The 27,974-nt window shown below is 40.1% G+C and overlaps 1 protein-coding gene across 5 annotated transcripts in view; it reads right to left on the bottom strand.

Moving 5' to 3' along the window:
* Positions 1 to 27,974, bottom strand: part of Nfia (nuclear factor I A) — a 347,599-nt gene that overhangs the window by 137,129 nt on the left and 182,496 nt on the right. For all 5 annotated transcript variants that reach the window (XM_052176800.1, XM_052176801.1, XM_052176803.1 and 2 more), the window contains one exon: positions 26,008 to 26,073. In XM_052176800.1, coding sequence (XP_052032760.1) covers positions 26,008 to 26,073 — 66 coding nt within the window. The remainder of the gene's footprint in view (positions 1 to 26,007; positions 26,074 to 27,974) is intronic.

Raw genomic sequence — 27,974 nt, 5'->3', positions numbered from 1 at the left:
CGAAGACTGCTTCTTAGGCCCTCTTGATTTTCTTATAAAGGTAAATTTCCATAGTTACTGCTATTCCAAAACCAAGCCATGTCATGGTTGGTCTTTGCATAAAGACATTATCGTAGCTGTAAGAACTCATGCTGACCAAATGGTTCTCTTTTACATGTAGCCTCTGGACCCTGGATTACACACCCATACCACTCATTTAAAAAATAAACCGTTGTTATTTCCTGTAGTGTCACAAATAATGAGACCTCGGTGTTTTCCATTTTCAGTGACAATGATGATGAGTTCCTATGGGATTTCCCTCACTTGTTTAATCTTTTGACTCAGCCACTAAACCAGCAAAGCATGCAAGAGCCTTGATCCATCATGCTGTTAAAAGATCCTCAGTACCACCTGCTTCCTACCATCTCCCATTTCTGATATTCATATGGAGGGAACCTGGCTGGGCTTTCGGGGAGTGGGGGGCCAGAAAAGGGGAAATCATTTGAAATGTAAATAAAAATATATCGAATAAAAAAATTAAAAAAAAAGGGAAGTGAATAAATTCCAAGTGCTACTACTAGGTTTCTGGAAGACATGCCTCTTGTCACATTCAACTATGGAAGGGGTAGAGATCTGTGGTAAGGGTAAATTCATTACCAGGAGGCAGTATTATCACACTCCTGTTGCCCGTGCTCGCTGCCAGACGTGCTCTCTCTGCATCAGCACATCCCAGCTCCATAGGGAGCACTTGGCTTCTCACATAATAATAATAACAACTACAGCTTATACTTAGAGGAAGACAAGGCAGCCTATATTTCTCAACTCTTGACAAACAATGGCTCCCAGGTCTACTTCAGGTACATCCGTTCTCATTACAAATGGCCCCAAGAAGGCAGGAGTCTTCAGAGATGCCTGTGAATGGACCTGCTAAAGGTTCGTGAAAGTTTAGCCTGATCACAAACGTGACTCCATCACCAGCCTGGTCATTCTGGAGAATAACTCCGTAAAACCACAGAGAGGAGACAGCGTCTCTGGGTCCTACTTCATCTCTGGTGTATGTGACCGACAGTCATGCCGGTTTGGAAGTATATTACATCTTGGCTTGCAGTGCTGTCCTAATCCACTTAGGCTGCTGTAGCAAAATAGCATAAGTGGAGTGGCTTCTAAGGAACAAAATTTACTTTGTGTACTTGTGGCAGCTGGGATTCTGAGAACAGAATATTACCAGACTGGATAGCCCTTGGCAGCTTCCTTAGAGATGGTACCTTCCAGGTGCATCCTCACAAGACAAAAAAGGTACATAAGCTCTCTGGGGTCTGTTTTAGGGGTTCTGTCCTCATGACCTCACCACAGCCCCAAAGGCCTCACTCATGTCCTAACAACATGCCATGGGACCCAGGATTTGAACACGTGAACTTGGGGAGGGACATAGACCTTTGGATCCTTAGCAGAAATGGCTGAAGACCACATAGATCCTACCACGGCTTTTGTTTGTTTTGTTACTGCTTTTATTCTGTTCTCCACTGAACAATTCAGTGCATTCTGGACTCTTCCAGTTTGGACAGTGTTAGCTTAGCTATGGTAAAGGAAGGTAAACTGAATTTGAAGAGGATTTCCTTGGAGTCTAGGACACAGCAGAGCAGAGTAACTCAGACTTGAGCAGATGGAACATTCTTTCTGCAGGAGCATGAGTTTTCCATCACCTGACATGACAGGGCAGTGTTTGTCTGTCCATGGATGTGCTGATCCCACAGAAACTACTCCAGCACTGCAGGCCGGCATGCCAGCAGCATAAGTTTAAGAAGCAAGTGGTTCTGGGAAGAACCTTCATAAGCTAGGAGATACAAAGGCCAACCCCACTTTTTGGGTACCTAGTTATGAAAGTGTCAGGTGCTCAAGTAGAAGTGGGTGAGCGAGTGAAAGCCGTCCAGAAACAAAAACTGAGGAAATGTACAGTTCTACATGGAGCCCTAAGTTCTAAGAAGGATTTTTAGTGTGCTGGATGAAAATGTTAAAAGGTAAGCAGGCAGAGACCTGGAGAACTAAAAGAGGCAAAGGGCTGACTGTGTGTCTTTAAAAACTAGGGAAAGACACTTCTTGCTTGGGGAAGGTAATCCTGTGCAGCCAGGCCTCAGGTTTGAATTCCAGCCTCACCCCTTTACAGCCAACCAGGTCTCAGAATAGGAGGGCAGGCTCTGGGGACACAATAGCTTTTCCATTTGATTCCACCCTCAAAGAGACAGTTCACACAGGGTTAGCCACTGGGACACACACTAAAGAAAGCATCCGCAAACTCCTCAAAGCTTTCCGTGGGAGTGTGTAAAATGGTCTGGCTTCCCAGAATAGGTGCTTAGAGGCTTGGATAGACACTGAGTGTTATAGTTCATCTCTCAGACACCATGCCATGCACTTGGAGGTTTAATCCAATGTCTCCATACTTCTTGATCCTCAAACATGCAAAGATCTATTCTGTGAAGTCCATGGCTACCCAGGGTACTACGGAGACTACTAGAGGTAATCTCAACCTGGTGCCCAGGAGAACAGGGTAATAGTCTTTTATGTTTACCCTCTGCCCTAATAGATTCTAAGAACTTTCCACTGTTCCATGTCTGCTGTGTTTCTCTTCCTATGCATCTCCCCTTTTTTGGCCTTGAGTCATTATTTACTATCTTTCTTATTTTCTGCTATCATCATATTCTTGTGATTTCACATTTTGTTTTTGTTTAACACAAAAGTGTATATATTTATGGGGCACCTAGTATTTCCATATGTGCATGTGTGATGATCAAATCAGAGCCATCGGCATAGGCATCACCTTAAATATTTGTCATTCCTTTGTGAGGAAGAAAAAAATAAAGGTTTGTTTTTAATCTAGCTATTGTGAAATAATAAATTTTTGTAATATATAATCACCATGTTGAGCAATAAAATGGTGGTCACAATTTTATTCAATTATAGCACATCTCTGTTTTCTAGTGGACTTCCTTCTCTCCATCTTGTGTTCACTATAGACAGTCACATTTTCCTCTAAGCTGCTCCATAATATATACTTCTGTATGCAGTGAATATGCTGGTGAGGACTAGAAATTTGAAAAGTTAATTGAATATATTTATTGTGATAATAATATTAATCACATCTAATACTGGATAAAGCCCTCCTTGGGTGATGCCTGACATAAGCAGTTGTTAAGCAAGCACCCCAAATTGCTTTCATCTTCTGCTGAATTTTGGAGACTGGGCAAAGCTAGTCAGCTACTAACTGGATGTCAAACTTCTCTTTTCTCCTACTTTCCCCATTCTGTGTATCTGAAAGGAAGGTAGGTGACACATTTTAGTATCACCTTTTCTTCCTAGGAGACTGGGCTCTCTCAGGAAGGATCTGCACATGCTACAGAAGTGCCTTCCTGGCCCCACTCACCTTTCCAGACCTTGGGATAAGAGACTGGGTTAAAAACCAGGAAGCTGAAAGAAAATGGGTGGTCTCTTCCCATGTGACTATTGTTGCCTCTCTCAAGCTGCTTCCCGCTCATCCTCTGCCTTTTTGGGCCATGAGGACCCCATATTCTTAGGTAGATCCTTATAGTTCCATTAGCGAAGAAAATATCCTGACTCTAAACTCCCTTTCTTTTCCATAGTTTCCTAAAACTAGAATATCCTTAAAAAGGAAAGGGTTAACCACTGGGATTTTAGATTAACACAGCTAATGCGTAGTCTTGGTCTCTCTGTCTCTGTCTCTGTTTCTGTCTCTCTGTCTCTGTCTCTCTCTGTGAGCAGGCATGCACGTGCGTGCGTGCGTGCATGCATGTGTGTGTGTGTGTCTCATGGTAGGTATCGAACTCAGGACCTTGTATATGCTATACATTTGCTCTATAGCCATATTATATTTCCAGCAGCAGGAGAACCTGTTTCTTCTTGGTTCAAATCCTGCAAATGGCATCTGTGCCACTGAGGGTACAAGCTGGTCTCATATCAGTTTCTATGGTTTAAAGCATCATTCCTGGAACATCCGTAGCACTGAAGGAGCTTCTGACTTCGGAGCTGGGACTGTGCTCAGCAACAAAATTTCACAAATCTCCCAAGGCTCCTGGATCCTGCTTTGGTCTGAACTGATCCACTGGGGTCCCATTTCCTGAGTCACTCCTCTCCTCCTCCTCTGTTGCTACTTTTAGTCCTGCTCTAGTCTTCCCTCAGACATCAGCCAGTTACACTCCATCAATGCCTTCAGGCCTTTGTTAAAATATCAGCTTCTGAGAGAGACACTGATACCTGATTCTTTGGAACAGAAACTCCAGTCATGCTGGTGTCCTTTCTTTGGCAATTTTTCTCTATAGCATTGATCACTACTTGCTCTTTTGTATTTGTAATTTAATCTTCTGTATCAAGGAACTAGAATGTATGTTATACAAAGGGCAGAGTTTAAGAATATCCTGTAACTCTAGAGACCTATGTGCACAAAATAGGTACATAAGAAATATCTGCTCAAAGTTGAAGGGAGAAGCTATTATTTTCTACCCCTTAGAAGTCATCGGGCCCATGTATGGTGTTCAATCTTTCTGGGCCTCAGTTTCTTCATCAATAAAAGAAATGATTATAAAAGATAAAAGCCAGACACGGCTCATTTAGCTATTCAGTTAATAGTGTAAAATGTAACCATCAGAGTAGGGAAAAATAGTTTCAATTTCATTAAAAACGAATGAAGAGTGAAGATTTGCACCTATAAAGGCACTGTGGAGTTTGGAATGCCTTGGAAGGGGCATGAAAGACATACTTCTTTTGAAGAACAGGTTGTTAGAACAAGAGATAGTCCCCTATGCTGAAATCATTTCCCCAAAAGGCAGTATTTTGATGAATTAAGAACAAAGAAATTATAAACATATTGCTTAGTTATACTTCCCAAATAAAATACATATTGAATAGGAAACACATTGGAAAGTTAAGTTTGTTGATGTTTTCCTCCCACAATATCGCAATAAAATGTTTGGGAACAGCTAATAAAACTAATATGCAGCTGTGTTTCCCTGCCCTAAACCAACTTGCACTGATTACAAGATAGGTCACAAGGTCTTCGTGCTTTATTTTTGATGCATCCATTATAATTGTTACTATGGGTGAAGACTAAACACAAAAACTCAAACATCCTGTTAAGGACTGCCTTACCAAGGCACACCACATGTTTTCTTTTCTGTCATTAGTCGAAGGGGGTTTCCATACAAACAAGATTCTTAGAAACAACACTTTCACCCAGCAGATTCCCACTTAGTCACTATCCTGGAGCCTCCCAATTGCTCTCTCTGATGAAATAAATCTGACACTGTACACTGAAATAATAGCTGTAGCTATAAATTAAGCATTTGGAGAACACACTGCTCTTCATACTGCTGTGCTTAACAGTGTCACATAAGAAATAGCTCACCAATTTGTCGGCATCATTATGTTCCATATGGCCTCTGCTACGAGGAAAGTTTTTTCCTAGGGTATTTATGGAGAGCACATGGGACTGGGTAAGGATTCAGGTGCCGGCTCACACTTCTCTGATGTGCATCATGAGGGCAAATGGATGCCTCTGCTCATTGCATGGGGATATTGTCAAACACACACTTCCCCACCTCGTCGTCATAGTTCCTCCTACATCAAAACCATTTTAGTTCTGTGCAGCTATAGTGCATCCAAGTTGTGCCATGTGTGAGAAAATTCCTTCCTCAGAGGAATGTTAATAATGAGACTCAAAGGGAACAAAGGTCCCCAGGTCAACAATGGCTGAGAGCCAGCCAGCACCTTCCCAAGCACATGTTTGGAAAGACCTGCTGAGGATAATGCCTAGTCTTCTACTCTCTTTTAAGAGCCCCAAAGCTCAGCTGAACGTCATTACACATGCCTCTGTCTCTGAGTTCCAGGGTAGCCATGGTGAGACCCTGTCTCAAAACAACAACCAACCAACCAACCAACCAACCAACCAACCAACCAACCAACCAAAATCTGCCTGAAGATGAAACTCTGATGCCACTTATTTTGGGGTAGGGAATTAAAACAGCAGTTTCCCCTTCTCTCTCTTGAAAGGCTCTGCCTTCTAAATCTCATCTTCCTGTGAACAGTAAACATCCTCCTCTGATGGAGGGGTCCTCAAACAGCTGGAAGCTACCAGAGGGGATTGTGTAATAGGTTTCAAGCAGGCACGGGTCACACCCAGGTAAGAGTCTTGAAGTCTTTCTGGAGCCCTTGTTTAGAGCAGATGCAGTCAGCACCGATTCAGTTCCTAGAAGTCGCACTTCTTAAAGAAGCAGGTGCTGACTTTAGGATCTAGCTCTAAGAAATATTTAGCATCTCTGAAGACTATGACCCCCATGAGGCTTATATACCTTTGCTAATTTTATAAATTACTTGATGGATTAGAAGCAAGATACTTTTGGGACTCGCCCAAGATTATGGGTAGAGAGTTGACCTTGCTGGTTTCTCAGTGCCCAGTTTGTGGTCCCTAAGAGAAGCATCCTCACCCCGGCTCCTGCATCTACTTCAGAAACATGGACGGCTCCAGTAGTCCTCATGTCCTTGTGCCAGAGTCCCATGAGAAATTCATATTGGAACGCAGTGCCAACGAAAGCTTCCGTCCCTGATGTACTGGTGTTTATTTTCTCACGGGTAATAGAAGCACATAATTAATCATGTATGTTTCTCTTTTTCCTTTGGCTGCCAGGAAATTCAGAACCAAACTTATAGCTTAATGTAATTAATCATGTACTACATAGCAAAGTTTTTGTTCAAACGTTTTCTCTGATTTTACTCCTCTACTTAAATTAGTTTGTCAATTCTCTTGTTTCACTTCTTTCCCCATTTTACTCTACATAGTTTCGTAAGCCACCAATCTTGGCAAAAGTGAAGATTGAAGCATATACATATATTTAAAATATGCATGAAAAACATATATTCACATACTTATATATTGTATGTGTTCTATCTTGTGGGTGTATGTAAGATTGGTGATTAGAAAAGTTGTAATTTTAGTAATGCATCTTCATGAGAAAGCACTGGATTATTCATTATACAAAATTGTTTAATGAGCTCAATGACTCTCTGATGGTATACATTCAGAAATGGTCATGTTTAATGACTCTCTGATGGTATACATTCAGAAATGGTCATGTTTAATGGCATTTTCTATTATTCTTATTAATCAACGAGTATTTCTGGGATCTAATTTGTAAATGGCCATATTCTTAAAACTTTCAGACTTGTGTCAGTTTTTAAAATGTACAGCTGGGCAGTGGTGGTGCACGCCTTTAATCCCAGCAATAGGGAGGCAGAGGCAAGTGGATTTCTGAGTTCAAGGCCAGCCTGGTCTACAGAATGAGTTCCAGGACAGCCAGGCCTATACAGAGAAACCCTGTCTTGAAAAACAAAAAAAAAATTACATATGATTATTTCTTACACATATGTGAAGTAGTATGTTTGAAGATCAACTTGTTATACTCAGAAGAACTTCCGTAAGATACCCTATCGGAAACCCAAATGTACAATATTAATTGTATCTATTATTGCTATTGTCCACAGTATGTAAAATATGACCTTAAGGATGAATTATATCTCATCTGTTAAGTGGGTTAACAACTGTGGAAATAAAGGTAGGTGTGTGTGTGTGTGTATGTGTGTCTGTGTTGCATGTGTTGCTGGAGACTGAACCAAAGACCAAAAACATTTAAATAAGAGCTCTTCCACTGAGCTACATCTGCAGCCTCCCTGCAATTTCTGAACTCCTTAGGTCATCTTGCTTCTTCAGTGTATTCATGGACCAGAGGGTTTTGGAACCTCGGAGACCCTGATGAGTACTTTGCTCAGGAAGGAGCTACATAGGAATCCTAGAATGTTTGAAAGCTTTGATCTTAAAGGTATAGAACTCAGTATCTCCTTAAAGGGCACTCTTCCTATGAGCCAAGAGTTAAAGGCTAAAGGGTAAGAGGGATTCCAGGGAGGCCCTTGCCTTTCTGAGTCCAATAGAACTACGCCATTCTCTAATAATCCAGGAAGCACAAGTGAAGACATTAACCAGCTTACGTTCCAAACTAAGAGGAGGTTAAAAACACAGCTCATAAGAACAGCATGTGTATCTACCATCCTGCCATCTAAACTTCGAGTCGCTGTACAAACAAGTCTATCTTGAGGAAACAGGCTGAGTAATTTTCCATTTGGACTGTCTGAGATTTCACCAGGCACTTCAGACTTGCATAAGCCTGTGTTGCCAGATATTTTCCTTAAATTCATTATCTACAGTTTTCCCCATTAAGATTTCCCATGAACAAGAATGCTTTTCTGAAAGGCTGGACTTTAACTGAAAGCTTTTCTTTTAGAGGCACCGAGATTAAACTAAGAAAAAAATTTAAAGAGGTAGTGACTTTATTTTGGCAAACATTGGTTAACATTCTTGTCTCCTATTTGAAGATAGACTAAGTTTTCAGACATGTGAGTCTTCACAAACGTCAAAATAAAGTTCAAAAGATGGGGAAGGGAGGTAAAAATATGAACCAGTGTGAAGATCAAGACCACTGTCACTGTCACTACAGTGACTCGAGGAAACATTAGACTCTTTAGTTTTTATAGCATCAGTGACTGGGAGAAGCTTTAGCAGCTACACTAACTCAGAAAGAACCAGCCCCTGTGAGCTTCTACAAATTTATAGGGTACCATGGAGCAAATGCCAAACAGCGCAGAGTGCTCTGCCATCCTAAAAATAGAATGGATAGCGATGTCACTTTATTATTGCATTTAGTTATACATGTGTCGAGGAGGGTACAGGGGCTCATGGTATGGTGCACTATGGAGGTCAGATGACAACTTAGGGGAACTGGTTCACCTTCTATCTTGTGGGCCCCAGGGATTAAACTCTTGTGTTCAAGAGATGGCGGAAAGAACCTTTATGCCAATAATTAAAATAAAGTTATTTCAGATGGTATTTAGGTATCAGAATATATCCACTTGCATGTGTGTGCTTGTGTATGTGTGTGATATATGTATGCACACAGCCTTAACCGCATTGACTGTTCACCTTTTTTGTTTTTGAGAACATTCTTTCATCATCTCTGGAGCTCACTAATTTGTTAAGACCAGGCTATCAATAAGCTTCCAGAGACCCACTTGTCTCTGCCTCCTGAGCGCTGGAGTTACAGTTATACACCATTAAACCTGTCCTTTAGGTGAGAGCTTTGGATGCACACTGAGTTCCTCATGCTTATGTGGAAAGCTTTTACAGACCAAGCAATCTCCAAAGCCCCGGCTGTTTCTTCTTTTTGTTTTGTATTTATCTATTTTTTAAGCACTAGCTATGTTCTGGAAACTTTGGTGTTATTAAATTTAAAATGCTTGACAGCTATGTAATTGGCACTGTTTTTCTGTCTACAATTATGGAAGAGTCACCATCCTCTCTTCCCCAGTTACTTAAGGAAAGACAAGTTACTTCCCCAGTATCATAACTAGTTGTGCCTGACCCAGGCATGAAGGCCAGCTTTCAGATTCCTGATCCAAGGCTCTTGCTACCATTTTCCTGACTGAATGACAGGATGAGGCTAAAACTGAGGCATCCACCTCTGAGACTGGCTGTGCTGCAGGCAGACACTCAAGAGACTAGACAAAAACATGAGTCCTGTCCTACGAACGCCATGCCTTTCCTAGAACAGGTTTGCTCTCCTCTGCACAACTCACAATGATGGTTTTTCAGATTACCATGAACTTCTAGACCCTACTGGTGCTATTTTATTAATGTGCAACATGTTTCTTTTTCTTGGCAACTCGACCTCCTTCTAGGTCATTGAAATCCCACTTTCTATTCTCTGTATCTGAAGTCTGAACTGAAACATTTTATACCTTCTACATCCTCAGAGCATCTTGTCTGTCTCCCCTGAATTAGTGTATTTTCCCTGCATTATTACTAGGTCTATATCTGTCCACTGCCTGTGGGAAAAGGATGGCTCTTAAAGACTCAATCTATATCCAAAACAGCTCAGCAGCACCCACGAATGTGTCTTTAATAAAAGATTTATGCAGAGTTAAAAGAAGAAACCCAGGTACTACTACTGCAGCATTTATATCCAAGAAAGGGCTGTTCCCAGAGGAGCTCACCAACTCTGTGATCAGTCTTCGTTTTGAAAGGATTTTTCCAGTCAGCCTATCTCCATTCCATGTAGGTAATGGAGCTATTTTTCTGTTTAGGAACCAGTGGTTTAAGTAATGTAGGATATGGATCAGTGGTTTGCAATGATGGGGCTGATCGAAAGGCAATCACACTCAGCACTGCTAAGGTTAATGGCATTGCCTCTTATAGAGGAAATATAAAAGTGGAAGACAGGGAAGAAACCAATAAAAACATTTACACACATCTTTAATGGTATGCAGAGTAGAACCCACTTAAATGAATACCAACTAATGAAAACATCTTGAAAAGAGAGTGATTTTTAGAGAAACCTTTTATCTATGGGCTCTATATTTATAGAGCAAGCCTTTTAAATGAATATGGGGTAAAAAAAGAATTAAATTGATAATTGTTGTGATTCATTGCGGTTCACAGAGCTTTCATCAGACTAGTGAAATAAATGAGCCATTTAACCAAGGAAGGCTGTTCTACTGACTTGCGTCATCACGTAACATGGCTAGGGAGTGCCCGCAGAAGAGATCACAGAGCAAGAACTCTGCCTTGGGAATGGCTTGGCATATCCATTCTCGTGAGCCTTTATGTGAGCACACTTGAAGACATTTATGAAAAGGTGAGGTGAAAGAACTCAGTACAATCAGCAAAATATATGAAAAAGAAAATATGCTATAGACCCCCATCTCTATCTCTATCTCTATCTATCCATCTATCTATCTATCTATCTATCTATCTATCTATCTATCTATCTATAATTACTACTCAAACTTTTTTTTAAATCTGAGAAATAACTTGTCAGTGATCTAAATTCTATAATTGTTAGGTTCTTCACTCTAGCACATTAAAAAGGTAGATACTGACGGCTACTTTTAATGTCGGCAAATATAGGTAAGAGTTGCTGGGAGTAACTGTTTTTAGGATTCCCAACATCTACTCTAATGTGGACACACAAACTTCAAGGATACATAACTCAAGCCTGTTTTTTCTCTGAGCTGCTCTTTCTCCCCACAAAGAAAAATCAAATAAAAGCTGTGTGAAAGTAGTGGATCCAAGCACTCCTGATGTGCATATACTCATCCAAATAAGAAGTTTAAAAGTCTAAGAGTGCTAAAGAGTTTGAGAGTAAATGAACTAGAAGCCTGAAGCCACATACCGACACACAAATACATCCTGAAGTTCCCTAAATTAATTCTGGATAAATAGAAATAGTGTTAGAAGTTACGGCTTAATTTGTGCATTTCCTTTGGCTATTTGAGGTGGTGTGTCTGCATTTCAAAAGTTATCTTAGAAATGTTAGAATCAGGTAAGTTCAGAATATAGATAGAGTGGGGCCATAGTGAACGTGGTTGGGGGGTGAATTTTTTGTTTACTTCTTCTGGACTCTGTAGACCTGGAGGGCGAATCATGTACCAGACTGTACAATGCATTCCACATAAGAGAGGAGCATTCATTCCCCCACATAAGACCTCTGTAACTGTGCTCAACCTAAAAACTAGTATTGTTGTGTTGGAACAAAAACAATATCTGCAGAGTCCTAACATTTTTTGGAAGAAACATGAAAATGAAAAAAATTCCTGGTTTCTTGGAATTATTTTAGTAGCTAGATTTATATGTGGTTTGATTGCCTTATCCATTATCAGGTATTTGATATATTATATATTATGCATTATGCATTATATATTATATAGTATATAGTATATAGTATATATTATGTTATATATTATATAAGTTCTTAACAGCAAGGAAGAGTAAGAATGATGAATAAACACTGTTTCAAAGGGGAGCACCGGGACCCAGAGAAGTCCAGTGCCTTTCCCCAGGTTAGTTCGAGGAAGGAGCAAAATCATGTGTAGTTTGTCCCAAGGCATTTCACAGCCTGGACTTCCCAGCCTCTCCTATGACATCTCTGGCAAAGCTCACATTGGTTGCTGATTTAACTCCTACCACAAATATTCTCCTCCAATAGGAAACCTACCAGACTCACCACATCTTCAAACTCTCAATGTTCTGTACCTCCGAAAGTCATGGAAAAGAGTAACAGAGAGGCACCATTCCTATAAGTATGTTGAAATGAAATGAGATGGACATGGCCTCCTTCACCTATAGCTCAGTGCTGCCTGCTGTTTAAGCTCGATCCTTTTGCTTTGCTGAATACTCTGGGAACAAGGATCCTTCCGCATCAGTCATCTTTGCCACATGGTAATTTCTTTTCCTGCACTTGGACTAGTGCTACCCAGCTCAGCCTCACAGACATTTTTCTTCTGTCGGGGCACTGCTCTGAGGAAAGCTACTGGTTGTGGACAGGAATGGAGTGTGTAGACAATGACAACTCTCAAATAAGAAGCCTGATGTCTGGCCAGGTCAGGCCAAGGCAACCCTTTCCTCCCTGACTGGCGGCCAACACTGCTGCAGGCCTTCAGACACATCCCTGCCACAGTGCAGCAAACAAAACCATATGCTGTTTGGCCAGCCGTCTAAGTACTAGATACAGTGTTACACAGAGGAGATGGACTGGGAACCACATGCTCAAAATAGAAGCCCACTGAATGTTCACATCATCCACATGCTTTTAATCTTTATTGTTTCTTTTCTCTGTGTTTGACAAGGTCTCAGTATGTAGCTGACTATTGAGAGTGGCTTCAAACGTGTTCTCTTGCCTCAGCCTCCAGAGTGACTGGTTTCCAGGTACACACACCCTTCCTAGCCATCATCCATAGCCTCACCAACAGCAGACCTTCAGGAACTGTTCTCCAGGCTACAATGATATGGCAGTGGTAGTTAGGTACCACACTCAGAGGTAAATGGAGATTAAAAAAGATGAAGTTTTAGCTCTCATGGGGTTTACCAACCATGAATGTCTCCATTTGCAGTTATTCCAAAAAAAATCACTGAACAAACACAATGTTAAAACTGCAAAAGTGACTCAGAATTCTGAACAAATGATTTCCAAGTCAACTCTTTAGAGAAGAAAGAGAACGATTTCAATAGCATTGCCAGTAACTTTCTGATGTCCATTGGTTCTTCCTGGAGAAGCTGTTAAGTCTAAGAAAAGCAGAGCATCTGTGTGGCAGAAAGGATGCTGAGAAAGGCCAGCACCATGAAGGGTGGGTCTCCTTCTATGGCTGATCTGGGCCACGAAAGGCATCTCCATTGTCAGCTTCCCCAGGCCTGTGACTAAGGCCTGAAACTCTATCTGGAAGACAGCAGATGTTTAATAAATAAATATTGGCTGGATGAGTAAATGTGATATGTGAAGATTTAGTGTGAAGATTTTTATAGTTCTCAGTAAACGGGAAGAAATTGGAGATGAGGAAAGTCAAGTAACAAAGACACATGCAGTGAGCTTCACTCCAAAGGAAACCCCACCAGCCAGCATGGCCAGTGACGGACGAGGGATTCAGTGTTCTTGGTACTTTCCCATTCCATCGCTCAGGCTTGAATTTTATTATAATGGACTCAACAAATGTCCTTTTCTGAGCACAACTCAGCAGGCTAGTGAACTCACTGTGAAGCCTGCAGCCTCCTCTTCAATATTTACAGAGTAAAAGTCCATTTTATTTGAGCTGGGAGGACATTAGACTTTGACAGCTTAGAAATGTCATTCTCAAAGCAAGGACTTTCCACATGAAGAGAAACCCATCTCCAGCTATCCTACAAATGCAAATATCCTTGACCAGAAAACCTTGAGCATGATGTTCTAAGAATGTTAGTGAGATTACATGGAGTTCTTTTTAACTGTATTAGTTTCCTTCCAACATCTACTAAATTGAATTAGAGTAAAGTGGGGAAGGCCTAGGTTCGAAAGGTGGATGCTAAAGAAGCCACATTTTAATTTCATCCTGTCTCTCATTCATAGATGCTTTCTGGCTGTCAGCAAGACAGTCAGTGTGCTTCACTCCAGAGGAACAGGCGGGTGACTGGCCCTCTAGGCACTAGATACCTGTCCGTGCTACAGGCTTTGTACCCAGGGCCCCTCATCAGCATGCTGTTTGCTTAGGGAGAACCTTGGGTGTTGCCTCTTCAACATCCAGAGGATAGAACTCTTGCTTATTATCTTATCAAGGGTGCCAGATCCACCAACTCAGAAAATGCCTTGACAGTGTGTTTTTAACCATAATCAAAAGGGGAGACTGCCAAGAATCTTAACTGAAAAACTCAGCAAAGCACAAGGCTGGAACTTCTCTGCTTTTTTAACAGGACAGGAAGTAGGAGAAGCCCAGAGAGGACAGGAAGAGGGGAGAGCCCGTGGAAGACATGGGACAGGCCAGTGCTTTTAAGAACAGCAATGCTTATGAAGTTGCTTGTGTCTTCTGAGGTATTACCCACATGTTCCCTCACCAACCTTGTTCTTCCTATGCCCACCAAAGTCAGCTACTTATGTCATTTCCATAGGTACAGAGATGGAAAGGGGACTCCAACACCTAAGATTCAGAATGTGAAAGAGATGATCATATGACAGGAGAGATCTGTAAGATGAACTGCCTCAGCAGGAGCAGCCAACTGAGAGCCTTAAGAGAATGTTTGCTTTGAAGAAGCCCAGAAGGAAGTCTAGGTAGACCAGACTTCCTCACTGTCTATCAGGGTGATTTAGAGATAATACTAACGGGAAGGGAAGAAAGCACAAAATAACAACAGTGAAATGTTGCCCATTTCAGAATTGAGATCAAAGATCTCACCTATTCTGTGTATACTTGTGCTTCAGCATTGCTGCCTCCCCAAAAAGCTCTTGCTCTCTTTCTCTCTGTATTGTTCACATATTTACTTGATTGTGTCTGACTTTCATTTCTACCTATATCCCCACTGCCTGGCACCCAAATTAGCACATAAATTAATAAGTAGATGTGGCTAGCATCAATTGGAAGAAGGATGGGTCCCTATTTTGATATTATTATCATTGCTAAGTACAAGCCTTTCAAAATCTTCCAAAGTACCTTTACCAGCTACCATCTTAGTCTCAAAGCTCTCCCACGGAAGACATAGCAACAAAAGGCAGACTCTCACTGGCTACTGACCATGAACACACTCCTCAGCCCTTGTTTTCCTCCATGTCTATCTCTAGAACTGTTATGGCTAAATTATACAGCCTACTGAAAACAGTTTGTAGTGTTTACTGCCTAGCATTGCCTGAATGTGGACAATATTCTTGCTTGCCCAGGACATGTGCAGAAGAATCCCTCACAGAAAGAGCTGACTTCTGAACAGAGTTATTTGCTACACCTGGAGATGATAAGGTTCCAAGCTTTGCTTTTACTGTAGAGTTAAATGCTCAGATCCTCTGCACAGAGAAGTGCTCCCTGGCTTGTACATGGTCCTCCTTCAAGGCTCCTTGGATGGACCTGAGCCTGAGACATATTTGGAAAGGATGAGTAACAGGCAGACTATAGAGGATGGGCAATCTACACATATCCCATCTTCCCTGGCTGAAGGCTGCTTGAAATTGGTCTGTCTCTCACGATCAGGGACATCTTGTGTTAATTTCTCTCATGGGCCATTTCTGAAAACAGTTCATTTACCACCTCTCTTAACTGAAAATCCATCTTTCCTCTACTTTTTTGAATAAATCCAAACCATTACTTCTGAGTTGGCTTGGACAGAATCACAAGCAAAAAACTACATTCTATGCCTCTCTACCTGGGCATGTCCATGTTTACGTATCATTTGTTGATTATTTTCCCCCTTGTCTTACATCAAGGGCCACCGGGTGTTAAATCTTGGTCAAGCTAGAGTTTTCTGGGTTAATTCCACAATATCACTCTGCAAATCCCGCAACAGAATGGACACTCATTCTCCTCTGTGCAGCTACTTTAGAATGGATGAAGTATCAGTGCCCTTATTTGTTGTTACGGTCTTACTAAGGATTCAAGGCTCTAACAAGACATTCAGTTGAAAAGCTTTCAGTTTCTACAACATTTGCAATTTTAAAAGAAGATAAACTTCTCCACAGAGTTAACATGATCTGTGAATGTGGGAATTGTCAGGAATCAGATCTCCTAATGAACTTGGTTTTGATCGCTGGAAATGGAGAATTAAACAATACCTTTAAATAATTCACAAACCTGAAATTAAAGAGGTAAGGTGAAAATTCTTATTGTCTTGCTCAAAAAAGTGGGACTGGAAATAAACATTTTTTTTTTTTTGTTTTCAATAAAACTACATTCTTCCACCTTTTGTAATTGAAGCACTTTAAAATTTACTGGCCACGGTAATTGTTTTATGCCATCCAACAAACATAACAGCACCTGGTATAATATTTAAAACAATTCTCATATGATATTCTCAACCTCTGGCAGGAAAATAAAATGAAAAGTTAGTTTACTGCTTTAAAATGTCCACTAAAGTAACATATATTAATGATTTTTGGCTGGGTGGTGGTGGCGTATGCCTGTAATCCCAGCACTCTGGGAGGCAGAGGCAGGCGGATTTCTGAGTTCGAGGCCAGCCTGGTCTACAGAGTGAGTTCCAGGACAGCCAGAGCTATACAGAGAAACCCTGTCTTGAAAAAACCAAATAAAAAACCCCCAAAATAATAATAATAACAATAACAATAATAATAATAATAAATTTTTCTTCCTCCAAAAATCTGAAAAATGTTCCTAAAAAGTAAAAATACATTTTCCATAAAACATTATTTACCAGAAATAAAATCAAGATGTCAATTAAGAGATGCTTCACGTCCATGAGGCAATATTGTGGCAATGGAATTTTACTCCACTGAATATCTCTTGGGAATAGTTAGTTGCAAGTACTGTGTGTGTGTGTGTGTGTGTGTGTGTTCATATAAGTGATACTCACAAAACTGACTTATCCACTTAAGTATACAATATGACTTCTGTGGCTGCCTGAATAAAACTGAGGCAGATCTTTAGGAAGAAGATGAGGTGAGTGAGATCAGAGAGGACTATCCATCCCAAGAAGCAAACAGGAAGCAAAAGGCACTAACATTATTAACTAGCAACAAAACACATGTCTCCAGGGAAGTTCTGACACAGAAAACCAAATGCCTTAGAGTTTAAATTACTTGCCCCACATTACAAATCAATGCATTATGAAGCCAAATTTGAAATCCATTCTTTCCACAATAGCATGTATAATGGCCAAGCATTTGGACAGCAGCTGGAGTGAGTTGGAATGACTTTTGAATACTTGGCTATCGGCAAGTAATTTAAATTCCCTGAGTCCTCATCTGTAAAACGAACACACTAACAGCATCCACTTTTGGAAATAGGATTAAATATGCTCGTACATGCTGAACGCTTAGAACTATGTCTTAAATGAGCCAATCGAAGCATTGCTACAAAGACAATCACCATTGCCTGACAGCCAAGCTGAGGCTCCTCAGGACACCTAGCACATCTGGAGGCTGCACTTCCTCTAGGCTGTTCCCAGTCAAGGACTGAGGGGGAAGACCTTGAGGCAGGTCCATTCCTGCACCAGGGACAGAGCAATTAAATAGGTGGCTTTGGCCCAACGACTCTCACTGTTCTAGACAAATTTCTCTTAGAAAGTCCCTGTTATCTGAGACTCTCCCTATGTAAATCTGTAGACCACCACTCCCTATTCCAGGGACTGGAGTTATATTGCAGTTTGAAGGTGCTTCCTTCCCTCCACAATGTCTTCTACACTGAATTCCATCATGACCTATTGAATTTAGAGAACTTGAACACCCTGGTATATACAAAATGCCCCCAAGGAATGTGAGTCACAACCATAAAAACAAAAATGATTAATTTTGCATTATTTATTCTAAAACCCTTAAAGAATTTAATCCTATTTCCTAACACTGCTTTCCTTAAACCTGTGACATTATTCATTTTTAATGTTAAAAGGGTCAACTCTATGTTAATCTAACATATTCAGACAAGCTTATTTTTCAATCTAAACAAAGTAGTCCTGAGAAACTAACTCTCTAAACAAACCCCTCAGATTTAGCTTTTCTTATTATAAGCATGGAGTCCTCTGCCTTCCAGCTTACCTGAACTGTCTTTTTTTTACTCCACCTCTGAAAGGGGAATTTTCCAGTGCTCTAATATTTGACCAATTTTCTATATTCACTATTTTTTATGAGACAAATAGTCCGGTAATAGCAAGATGTGAAAAAATGCACTTTGGCTTTTCTTTCAACAGCAACTCACATAAGGCCCCAACAGTGGATGCAGTTGATACCCCAGTGATTAAACTTCTATGCTTACTTTCATAGGTCGAGTGACTCTCAACTATCTTTACTGCACCTATTGACAGCACCTGACAACTGGCTCATTGTTCCAAAACAACTACTGGGCAATGCACCAAAAGTCATGAGAACTTGGATGTAGTCTCTTCAGGTTTCATTTTTAGTGGGTTAAATTCCAGTGGTTTGACCCTTGCTGATCAGTGACGTCATCACAGCCTAATTAAACCTCCTACACACCACTATGATGGCCACCTCTGCAACCTCTACGGGGTGTGTGCAGAATTTGGACTAATTGCCAGATAAAGTAGAGAACTTGGCTTAAGTAATAAATACTTTGTGTATAAGTATACTCCATATTGCATATACCCCAGAGGCAGCTTTGTTACTGTTCTGTTCTACTAAAATAGAACTATCTAATAATAGCCAACTTTACTACTTAATCTTTGGGCTTTTGTTCAAATGGTAACAGATCACAATGGCCCTCCCATGAGCCTTTGTATAATAGTAACACATCCTCACTTGACTTTACCTCTCTTCATAGCATTTAATATTGGCGTTCATATTACATGCTTATTAGTCAGTTTATTGTCATCTTCTTGACCAAGAAGAGCTGGGCTTGGTTTGTGCAGTGTTAAAGATCATGCCTGTCTCTTAGATGCACATGACTAATATCTGATACGTGAATAGGTGAATCTTACCTTTTGCTCCCTGTCAAGTTCTCAAGAACAAGATGTCTGAACCCTGTCTGTGCTGGCTTACCACTCCTAAGTACATGATCTGAATGCCCCCTGAAGACTGTTCCTTGAATGGCCTCTGGGAACTGAAGAGCAAGCCCTCAAGCCACTTGGCTGATATTTCCTTCACAGATGATTGTGTCTAGCGTTCAGTGTCAGATTCCCATTCCCTAATGTGCCCAGTTCAAAAACTTCTTGTTCATCTCTGAGCATACAAGTACCTGCTTACTCTCTGGCTGTAAAATATCTACAGAAATCTAAGCAAACACTGTCTCCTGTGAGGAGAGATTGCTGGTGGGCTCTTCCTCTCTGGCTCGGACTGCCACCGTACTCTCTATACTTCTCTTTTTGGTTATTTGCCATATGATGTCCGTGAATGAGGCACATGAGACTCCTTGGCTCCCTCTGGGCTCAAGTCAACCAAGGATGGAAATTAATAACCAAGAAGGAGCAGAACACTCTGCAGAAAATGCTGCCCCTCCTACTACCTTGTTGGAGCCATCCCCGTAGAGTTCCTTAACAATCAGCTCATGAGAGAGAAACAGAGTTGCCATCAGCTGAGTCCAACCCAAAGAAGAGAAGAAGAATGAGGAAGAGGGAGTGAGAAAAGGTGCCAAGGTCCTTGTGGTCCCATGAATTCTTCTGGCAGACAACTAATCAGTCTGGATTAGTGACCCTGAATACATTACTCATATTACATTCTATTTATTACTATTATCCACAATTGTATTATTCCATCCAAAAAATAACATGCATGCTTAAAAATAAGAAACTTCTCATTCATTCAAATGACAAATGAGAAAAGGTCTGTTTGTGGCAGGAAAGGCTCACATTCTTGAATCCAGCTAGGCCCCCTGATACTTCCCCATGTCGCTACTTGATTGATGGGGGAAGTACAGAGAAGTGGCCATCAGAAATGATCCTTTTTGAAGGCATCTCTGTCAACGGGTCCTGTTGTGCTAGTTCCAGGTTGCAATCACAGAAGAACAAGAGCAGATGGAGCTGCTGCCAGGCAGCAGGCGAATCTTCTACCACACTGACTGGATGAAGACAACCGCACTTCCGTTCAAATGCTAGAATTCACTTCTGTGCATACGTTTGGGCAACCCCATGCAAATCACAGACACTTTCCTATTTTGAATGTTCATGAAAAGGGCACACCTAGTTCTCTCAGGAGACCCAGGAGCAAACGAATTGGTGAAACCAAAAGAAAGCCCCTTTTCTCTTTGTAACTGAATAATTGTAATTACATAAGAAGTTAGACCTGGGGGTGGGGAAATATCTGAAAGAGACCACTTGCTAATCCATTTCAGAATCTGAAAAATCAGGGAATGGGGTCTAAAACCTTCCCTATTTTGGCTATTAGCCAACAGAGCTAAAGGCCTATATATAGTCAATAAATTGTTCACAGTGTGTGAGGGTACAGCTACTTCTTTAGAGTGACCCCCTTCCCACTTTCCACACTTTGTGTGTGGATTGTGTGTAAACTAAGCCATGCCACTGCCTTGCCCATATTTCCTAAGTCAAGATTTGGAAGTCTAGAGGAATTACTAAGGAGACAACAACGGGCCACACATGCTCAAGTTATATAAGAGTGCAGGATTCATCATGTCTCAAACTCTCATCTCAGATCAGGCCATGGTTTAGTCCCTGGTCTCTTTAAAGAGGAGAGACTGGCTCCATTGCCTTGCTGAAAATTCATCAGTCGGAACTTAATCACATAGAGCTGAAAACCAGCAGGCATTTAGGCTGTAATGTCTCCCTGAGTTGGGGCCTTTACATATTTTAGAATATTGATCATTACTGTTATTGCAGCTATTTTGGTGGTCACTCTACTGTGTCTGTCCCTGCAGGATTCTCTGAAGAACACTTCAGAGAATAATTGTTGCTAGGTAATTGTAAAAGAGAGTCATGCAAATTATGAAATGTCGATAGACTGTCTTTACAAGTCAATGGTGCCAGACCACTCCTGCCTTCCCAGAGAAATGCAAGCTGCAAGGGTGCATTGCCTTCACAGTTCTTGAAATGACCCAAAAATTCATCAAAAATAACCTTTCATGTAAGAAGTCCACCCACCAGTCACAATTTATTCAGGTTGAAATAATCAACTTTTCTGCCTTTTCAATGTTATTAACATTGTGGTTTAATATGGCAACGCATCTATTATATTTGTGGAGGAAGTAGAGAAAAGAAAATATTAAGTTGACTTTTTATAAGAATATTTACCAGATTAAAAAAAAAGTTTATCTAAAAGAGAAATAGAAATTTACAGTTTTCTTATCTCACCCCCAACTTACAAAGTGTATCTACATATAAATCTTAAGCTTTATCTACATATAAATCTTAAGCTTTATCTACATATAAATCTTAAGATGATAGCTTCACTCATAACAACAATTATGATGATCAGCCGAGTCTCTGTTCTTCTAGTAACATTTAACAGTGATACTAAGTTTAACAATTCGAGATGGGACTGGAATAAATAAAATTAGCCAACATCAAAATCAGAGTCAAAAGGCAAACAAATAAAAAAAATATCTAGAATCAATATTCCAGGTGGCAGGTAGAGTCGCAAAATTTCAAAATCTAGGGCAAGTGTCATGATTAATGGCTTTCCTCTAATTGCAGAGGCCCGTCTGAGGGTCGGTGCGGCAACACCAGAGAGCTGCAATCCAGAAGCAAGCACCCAAAGAAAATGGCCTCAGTACTTAGGGGGATTCTCACTGTCAATAACAACTAAGGTATGGTTATTATTGGCTGGCTATGGTGAACAGCATGGACATAACTCTTCTCTTTCTGACAGTGAAATTTTGCCCTGACCATTTTTACTTCCCGATGTTTTCCCTGACGTCCTTCCCAGTGGGGAATGTGTCTGGGGTCTGCCTGTGCTGACTGGCCCCTAATGCTCTGTGGTCCCACTGAATGGGCCTTGATTAAGCAGAAATGGTATCTCACAGGCTTTGCTCTCATTAGTGGTGGACAGGCTACATCAATGTTGGAACTGCAGTCCCTGGAGTGATCAGACATACCCTGTGCCAACCACACATGCTTTGGTGTAGCTAACTTTGACCTACTCACTTTATCTTTGGCCTCAGAAACAATGGGTTAGATCTAGATATTTCTGCCTCGGGGTCTTTTCCTAAGCACAAATTGGATGTCCAGGGAAGTTCCTCTTCCCTAAAACCTTTATGGTCACTCGACAATGAAGAAATATACAAAACATATAAGGGTACCGACAACATTTATCAACATACTGATTTTATTTATTAAGCAATACCCCTGTGTTGTATGTTTTTTATGTTCAAAGAGTTGGATGCTATGTGTGACCTATTTCAAGTGATTTTTTTCATGAGTTCCACATTAGTTCACAAGCTTTTATTGGTTTGTTTGTTTGTTTTTCTGGCAAGGGATTCTTTTTTTTTTTTTTTTTTTTGGTTCCTTTTCTTTATTCTTTTTATCATGGGGCTTGGGTTTGAATATGGAGCCTCACCAAACTAGGCAAGTAATCTACTGTTGAGGTATATTCCCAACACTATTTCCAACATTTAATAGATTCTATTTGGATTATACTTCAGGTTAAATAAAAAAAAAACTTAGCTAATATTTTTAAAGAAATCTAGGCAGTATGCCTTCTTTAAAGGACACCTCTCTTCTGAAACACACATACCTGGAGGTCCCAGAAATTCAGATTCTCTTCTGCTCTTCACTAGTCCTTAAGTTCATGAGTGGCGAGCAGAGGACAGACCTAACCAGTGAGGTAGAGCTCTACTCTGGGATCTCGGGACTTAAGAAGGAACTCACTGCCAGGCATCTAAGAGGCTGTCTACAAAGGATAGCCCTGAAAGTTCTGGTTCATTTCTGACACCATTCCTTCTGTTCCAGGACTCCAGGATGGGACGGGAGAATAATGTGTGGTGTTCACAGCAAGCCTTACCAGAAGAACCTTCGGACTCTTCCTGTGAACAAGGCATTATACTATCCCCACCCACTGTCACTTTTTATACTTATGCTGTAGGTTCCTCTTAGTATTTCTAGTGTGCTCACAAGAGTGTTAAGTGTACAGAAGAAGCTCTTTTACTCACCTAGCTACTCTTTAATTTGAACACAGGTCTGTCTGACTCTAGTCGCACTTTTAACCATTAGATTATATCAATTTTGAGTTTTGGAAATGTTGGTATTTTATCTCTGGGTTCCAGATAATGCCTTAAAAATTTTCCATCTACTACTCTAATTATTCAGAGATTTGTGTTTTCTCACGATTAAGTGTTAAGGGTGTATGAGTAAGGAAAACAGTTCTACAAACTCAGCGGGGCCTGGCTGACAGCTGAAGGTGAAGCAGCGTGTTAACGCGTGTTTATGCACTCTCTAAGGTCTACTTGGGGACTACCATTTGCTTCCCACCCCCTAGGGACCTAGGAGAAAAAGCTTGTTTTCCATTGTGTGTGCTGATTGATAAGGAAGGAACAAAGTGTTCCCACTTCATTTGAAGAACAGATTCTGTCGTGCCACCACACAGTAAGATTCCAAAACTTCATAGAGCTTAGCTGATATGCCTAGGAGAGGCTCTGCTTTTCAAAACAAAGCCATTCAGAAACTTCATGCTCCCAAGCTGGGGCAATGGAGAGGGACACACAGTCAATCAAGGAGAACAGAAGCTTACCTAGTGTGCCGAGATACCTTGCCCTAAAATCACCATTTATTTCCTTTGTGATTCTGAGTCTTTAAAGAAAAGAAATGATATTTTTCTTCCTGTGATAATCTGTGAGGCTGACAAAGAACAGATGGAAGAAAGGAATATTCTAACCTTTTCCAGTAGAGAGGTCTAAAGATACAACAGCTTTTTCTTAAAACAGATACACACACACACACACACACACACACACACACACACAATACAAAACAACAACAAAAGCACTGAAGCTTGAGAAGTAGGAATTTGTTACTTTATCTCTTGGATGCAAACACTTCCTTTGAACTCACACTCCTGAATCCTTGAGGCAGCACCTAGCCATCCCAGTTAAAAGTGAACTTGGCTGATATCACCAAGCCTTTGGCCTAAACACTGAGTCCTGGGATGCTTTTTGGATGGGAAATGTACAATTTCAGTATTGCAGGCAGCTCCAAAGAGGTGTGCCAGGCCTCTCCCCACTTGGTTTATATTTGCATGTGAACAGCTTGCCGGTCATTTTATGAAGACAGATGAATCGCAACCTGCTGGAGTGGTATCCAGACCTAAATATGTGAGCTACATACCGTACAGCTTACCAATTTTTAAGATAAAAATAAAGTATCTCTGGACACAACTTCAGGAACCTTAGCACAAGTAGATTTTATGAAAAATGGGATGTTTAAGGTAACAGCAACCAGGCCCAAAATAAACAAGTCTATATATGTTGCTACTTAAATTTCCAACAAAAATAAATATGCAGCTGTTTCACACACACACACACACACACACACACACACACACACACACACCAAAAATGAAACAAAAATAAAAACAAAAACAACAAAACCCTATCTTAGGGGTCTCTCCCATTCTTTCTTAACTGCCTCTTGAAAAGGGAAGAAAAGAAAAGAAAAGAAAAGAAAAGAAAAGAGAACAGCTTTGAGGAAGGAAATTTCACTAAAATACTAGGATGAGAAGGGGAACTTTTAGTTCATATTTACCATCACAGAGGAGAATTGTAACAGAGAGTTTCCAGGGTTAACAAAATAAAAAGTGTTCTGAACAATTAGTGACAGAATTTCTAATTTGATAAGGGGAGCTCTGCATCACACAATACCAAAACATTCAGTTTACATATCCTTTCCAGATAACAAACTGGAGATCAAAATAGGAAAAATGAAGAGCAGAAAGAGGAGAGGAGAGGAGAGGAGAGGAATTCCCACTGGTGCAGCAGGAGATAAAGAATATAGAATGTAAACAAAGAATATAGAAAATAAAAATATTTAAAAAAAGAATATAGAAGTATTATATGGCCAAGGAAAATGGTGGAGGGGCCTGAATCAGTAGTAGCATAGGCATTTATTTAGGATAAAGTCATTGAAAGAGACTTGTAGGAATGTTAAGTGTATTTCCTTACTTAATTATCACTAAGGTAATACTAAAATCCTCAGTATTGGGTGAATATTTAGATAGATAAACAAATACCCTGAGAGGTTAGTCATATATCTAAGGATTTTATGAGATATCAATATATTGGCCTATGATAAGAGACTCATTGTATTAATGAGACTCATTTTATTAAATGAGTGGTCTTGCTCAATCTAATATTACAACCTATAACTATACTTCTCATCCTTTTGGTATATATTACAAATCTGGAATAGTTCATGAGGCATTATTAAATGTAAAGTGTGCTTTCTTTGTTACAAAGTTTCTATAACGGTAACTTCACATTGAATATGAGATGTGGCTCAGTTGTAGAGGACCTACTTGGCATGGCGGGGGCTCTGGGTTCAATCCCCACTACTACAGGCAGGAAAAGGGAGAAAGAGAGGAAAACAAGACAGGGGATTGCTCCATTTATAAAACTGAGGGACCAAATGCTCTCTTGCTATTTTATTTTAGACAATTTAAAGGGGAAAACCCTTTGAAAATATGGTACTTTCTTAAGGTGATTCGCAAAGGGTTAAGCTCTAAATTATCCTGAAAACTGCTTGTCCTTGCATGATCTTCAGTGAGCATCTTTGGGTGTTTCCCACTTTGAAAGGAACTATTATAAAATGACATGGGAAGTCTGTGGTCCTTTTTTCACGCTGCCCAAGAATGTGTCTTGGTGACTCCAACCCTCCTCTCACATTTCCATAGAGTTAAATGTTCTGGTGAGGGCCTTCATAGAGAGAGATTGGGGTAGGGACTGTGGCTGCTAGGATGCCTCTTGAGTTTTCTCTGTGAATCCTCAGTTTACTGTGAGTGCCCACAGGGCAGGCTTGGCTGCTGGCCCCTGTGGACTCTGAAACAGCAGCTCAGAGGCCAATGCTAAACTTACCATTTTCTGGCTGGTCCTTAATGTCAGCATCACTTGGCTGGCTGGGACTTTCAGATTGACTTGAATCTGAAAAACATAAAGAATATAGCCAAAATTACAGGATCTGCGAGAGAAAGTGGAACAGAGGTGCCAGACTTTCTCGAAAGGTTCAGCCAATCAACTGAGAATGAGGGCATCAGAAAAATGACGGGATTGATGAAGAAAAGTCAGAAAAAGAGATGTAGGCGGGGGCAGGCACATGAGGGTTTAGCAGAAATGCTTGGTTTTGTTTAAGCCTCCAGTAGTTTCCTCTGTGTTGGATCAGCAACTAAGCTCTCCAGAACCATTCTCCAAAGGAAAGAGGGTTCCAAACTCACATTCTCATTACTCATACACTGAAGTCTGATAGATAACAGCTTCACCCTCCACTACACATATTAGATGCACGATTCTGATCATAATAAAGGACATATTTAGAAGCTCTTATAGAAAAGCAACCCAGATAACAGCACAGAATGCAGACTCACACTCCTGAATTCCATAGTCCTAAGGTTCTAGCCCATGCACTGCAAGTAAGCAATAGTTCAGACAAGGCTTTCCGAGGCTAATGCTTCTTCACAGGGTAAATGTTTTCCTGTTGTTCTGAGGCACCTTGGAACCCCAAAAGGGTTTATTAGTAAAAGCAGCATCTTTTAAACATTTACAGAATTTAATTGATTTCTTTTTTTATAGTTTTTGAATTTAAAAAAAATTATTACCATTTACTTTTAGAATGAAATAAAATGAACTTTCAAAAGAATTTTATGAAATAAAAAACAAGCATAGTTATATGTTTGGGAGAAATGAGAAAAAAATCGGTTGCCACATCTCAAAGCGAATCCAGAGATTTAGGACAAAAGACAAAAATAATTATTTGAAATTAAAGGAATTAAAACATCTCTATCTATGTAAAGGATGAATCCTAACTTCTACTTCAAAGTCACAGGTTCAGAATCAGCCATCTTTAATTTGACTTCATCTCAGCAAGAAGCCAATACACAAGAGTTACAGGATATAACCGTGACCAAACTGAAAGGGTGACTGACTCTGGGACCTAGCCATAGCATCTCTTGTCTTTCCTACAGAGACTTCACAAGGAAGTGGTACTCCCAAGGACCTTTCACCTAGAAATTGTGATCTGTAATATTAAAGACTCCCGACTTTCAGACAATGAGTATCTTAATCACAAAAGGGCTAGGTCTACTTTTCATTTTCAGACAATATTATCCTGGTAAATACAACAAAAAATTCTGTTGAGCCAACAATCAGAATATCAGAAACAATAAAAAGGTAATTTTAAAAATTTAACTCTAGCAAAAAGAGCCTTTTTCATATCCTGACAATTGCTATTTGTTACAATAAACAAAACCAGAAATTGTAATGTATCCTGTAGAGGAGCCCCTTCAGAATGAACTGCAGTTACCAAATACCAGGCCTGTGCCTAAAACTTGGAAATGCAGCTAAACTTATAGTTAGTGAAATCATATTTGAAATTCTAATGACAAAAACTAGTATTATAATAGACCATCTAAAATATAGCTAATTACTTCTTTTTCTAAGATCCTATTTTTTCACTAAAAATAACAAGTTAAACATTTCAAAAACTATTTCAGTGTTTTAAGAAAGTGATACCATCATTGTTTCTATTCTAAACAAATCTTAAACCTTTCATTTCATAAAATCAAAGGAAAATATCTAAATCTATTTTAAAGAAATTCCTTTTGATCGAACCACAAAACAAATAAATTTTTGCCAGATGTAAGTTTCTTTAAAACCATACAAACAAATGCTTTGATGCCTTAGCTGAAATTACACCTGTAGGTGTGGTATCTTTATAACTAATACTTCTCCATAAATCAGTGGAAAGCATTTTCTGTCCATTAGTTGAGATACACAATAGACAATGGGATTAAATATTTATTCATCAATATTAATGAAAATGGGGATAA

This window comes from Apodemus sylvaticus, chromosome 3 (assembly GCF_947179515.1).
Source record: "Apodemus sylvaticus chromosome 3, mApoSyl1.1, whole genome shotgun sequence".
NCBI classification, from domain to species: Eukaryota; Metazoa; Chordata; class Mammalia; order Rodentia; family Muridae; genus Apodemus; species Apodemus sylvaticus.
This window is presented reverse-complemented; position numbering and strand designations above follow the sequence as displayed.